At 51.2% G+C, this 3067-nt stretch overlaps 1 protein-coding gene across 1 annotated transcript in view; it reads right to left on the bottom strand.

Annotated features, from left to right (window-relative positions):
• LOC123972553 overlaps positions 1-3067 on the bottom strand; it is a 42754-nt gene that overhangs the window by 10697 nt on the left and 28990 nt on the right. The window contains exons 2-4 of the mRNA XM_046052076.1: positions 1232-1341; positions 1021-1112; positions 652-801 (exon numbers count right to left, since the gene is read on the bottom strand). Coding sequence (XP_045908032.1) covers positions 652-801; positions 1021-1112; positions 1232-1341 — 352 coding nt within the window. The remainder of the gene's footprint in view (positions 1-651; positions 802-1020; positions 1113-1231; positions 1342-3067) is intronic.

Here is a 3067-nt window from a genome sequence, read left to right as displayed (position 1 = left end):
TCCCGAACGAGGAAAGGAAGCGTCGGAGCCAGCGGATGAAGGTCGGGAAAAAGCCTCAGCCGTCCCGAAATCCTCCGACAGATCACGCTGTGAACCCCATGAGTGAAGCCGCCGGGCCGCCTCAGCGGCCGCAGGGCCCACACCGCGGGGAAAACACATCCGGCCATCCTCGGAAAAGAGAGCCATGCTGTACCTCAGTACCCTCACGGAAAGGGCTTCGCAACGGGCGCAGGCAGCCCCCTCGAGAGCTGCCCGTGCGTGCTCCATCCCCAAACATGAGACACACATCTCATGAGAATCTCCATCCGTGATGTACCGAGGGCAAGAAAAAACACGCCTTCTGTACATCTGGTTGCCGGACATGCTGGTAGACTTCTTCTTCAGGTAAGACACACTGCTTGTAGGACTGGAGCTTTCTTCAAACAACATACAGAGCGCCTGCTGAATAAAAAAAAGCTAATGATGAGTGTGTACAGGTGTGCTTTATACTCCTCCGGTTATTCCGTCACACCGTACCGTTCTAGCAACAAGCCAATAGGATTGGAGTGATTTCATTCACGTTCAGACCTGCTTCGCCTAGAGGCGTTCCCATAGTGTCGTAACCGACGCAGTTCGAGTTCCCTCGAAGGGGAACTAAAGATAAAATCGTACGTGTCTTCTCGCCACTTTGGTGAACTCGTCTTCTTCCCGTCCTGGTTAGTTCTCCTCCCTTAAACATTAAGGAGCTGTACCGTGTCGAGTGTGGTGTCGGCAGACTTCCTGTGTGCTTTACTCTGCTGGTCAGGAAACCCAACATGGAGTCTTATCAGGCAAAAAAATAGAAAAGAAAACATCACTCCAGGACCACAAACAACCCAGAGTTAACGATGAATAATGATGAAAGAAGGTGATCATCTAGTCTTAAAGAGAATTTTTTTTCCAACCTTAAAGAGTAATTTCTTAATTTTTATGATGGGGACACAAGGTTCTGTTTGGTGTCCTGTACACGAGCTCTGTGGGCTGCAGGGGGCGCCGTCTCACCTGTGAAATGCTCGGTGAACTCCTGCTCCAGCTTGGTGGCTCTGTCGAAGGTTTTCCTGCCCTGCTCCTCTGTCAGACGCTTGTTCATCTCCCTGCGGGACCAAAGATCACACCGAGGTCACGCCACCTTTACTCCTCCCAGTTTAGCGCCAGCAGCAGAGTAATAAAACACCAACGAAGAAAAGCACAAAGCTCCTGCTGTTTGACTCACATGATGTTCTCCACAGATTTGGGTTTGATGAAGATGGCGATGGGGTGAAGCTGAGCCAGCTGCAGTCTCTTGATGGCGTTCCCCGACACGTCCAGGATGCAGTGTTTACCCTGAGAACCACACAAGAAGAACATTTTTGTTAATTCATACAATGAGTTTCTGAACTAATGGTTTTCGGTTTCCTCTGAGTCCTTGTGTCTCGTCCATTTTAGATCAAATAGTTCCAGATACTGAAGGAACTAAACCAGGAGCCAAACCAGGAACTAGTCGCTTGTTTTCACCGAAGGAACCCAGGAGCCGTTTCAGGAACTCCAGAACCTGACCTGTGTTTCCAGCAGAGGAACCAGGGGCCACATTTAGCTCCTCAGGGGCGGGGTTTGGAGGGCTGAATGTCACTGATTGGTCAAACATTAACCTCGGAACCTCCTGGATATTTTCTGTGCGCACGACCTTTGTTTTACAAAATTTCTCCGTCACAAATGATGTAATTAAGGCAAAATACTGGAAGTGAAATAAAGACTTCAGCGGACGAGAGCCCCGCATTTCTACTAACTAACTGTTAACTATTTAACCGGTGTAAAAAGAGAGAGGTGGTAGTTTTATGGGGGTTATCTTCTAAACCCAGCAGGTCGTCGACAGCAGACAGGATCTCCGGGTCTCTGTTCAGTAAACACAAGCAGCAGCATCACTCTGTGCTTTGTCTCTCTGTGGGACTGAACACCGGACACTATCTGCAGCAGCATCGAGACGCGTGTTTGAACCAAATCTGGTCTCTGGCTGAGGTGCAGCTGAAGTTCCCGAAATGGTTCCCGGGAGAGTTCCTGCGGTGGAAACCGTCAGCAGGGTCGGTACCTTCTCGGCCACCTCTCGGACTGACTGTACGCTGGTTCCATACAGGCGGTTGTTGTACTGGCCCGCCTCGATGAACCTGTGGTCCTGGATGTCCTTCTCCGTCTGCTCTCTGGACACCACAAAGTGATAATCTCTGCCGTCCACCTCGTAGTCCCGCTTCGGCCGGGTCGTATCAGAACGAGGTCCTGATCAGAGAGATCGTCAGATACCTGACCGAGAACACGACCCAACATGCCGTCATCGCTTTGAACTGGGTCCTACGTCTGAAGGGGACACCTGAAGAGAAATCATGAATGTTTCCGGCTGCAGAACACATTTAGTTTAGTTTAGCTTTCCCCAAAGTCCCCAAAAAACCCTCTATCTCTGGATTAAATGAGTACAGTGAAAGACTAGTGTTGGCCCACCTGAAGGACACCCCTTGCTGGATCCCCTGCAGTTTGCCTACAGGGCTAACATGTCAGTGGATGATGCATTCAACTTGGGACTGCATTACATCCTGCAACACCTCAACTCTCCAGGGACATATGCTAGGATCCTGTTTGTGGACTTCAGTTCGGCGTTCAACACCATCATCCCGGACATCCTCAGCACCAAACTCACCCAGCTCACTGTGCCAGCCTCCACCTGCCAGTGGATCACAGACTTCCTGACTGACATGAGTCAGCAGGTGAGGCTGGGAAACATCACATCCAGCCTCCGGACTATCAGCACTGGCGCCCCCCAGGGGTGTGTGCTCTCCCCACTGCTCTTCTCCCTCTACACCAACGACTGCACCTCAGGAGACCCATCTGTCAAACTCTTGAAATTCGCTGACGACACAACGGTCATCGGCCTACAGACGGGAGGTTGATCAGCTGGCTCTCTGGTGCGGTCAGAACAACCTGGAGCTTAACACGCTGAAAACTAAGGAGATGATCGTGGACTTCAGGAGGAGCCCCCCCATTCTGCCCCCCATCACCATACTCAACAGCCCTGTGTCTGCTG

This window comes from Micropterus dolomieu, linkage group LG06 (assembly GCF_021292245.1).
Source record: "Micropterus dolomieu isolate WLL.071019.BEF.003 ecotype Adirondacks linkage group LG06, ASM2129224v1, whole genome shotgun sequence".
Taxonomy (NCBI): domain Eukaryota; kingdom Metazoa; phylum Chordata; class Actinopteri; order Centrarchiformes; family Centrarchidae; genus Micropterus; species Micropterus dolomieu.
The sequence above is the reverse complement of the archived record's forward strand: the minus strand, read 5'-3'. Positions and strand labels throughout refer to the sequence as shown.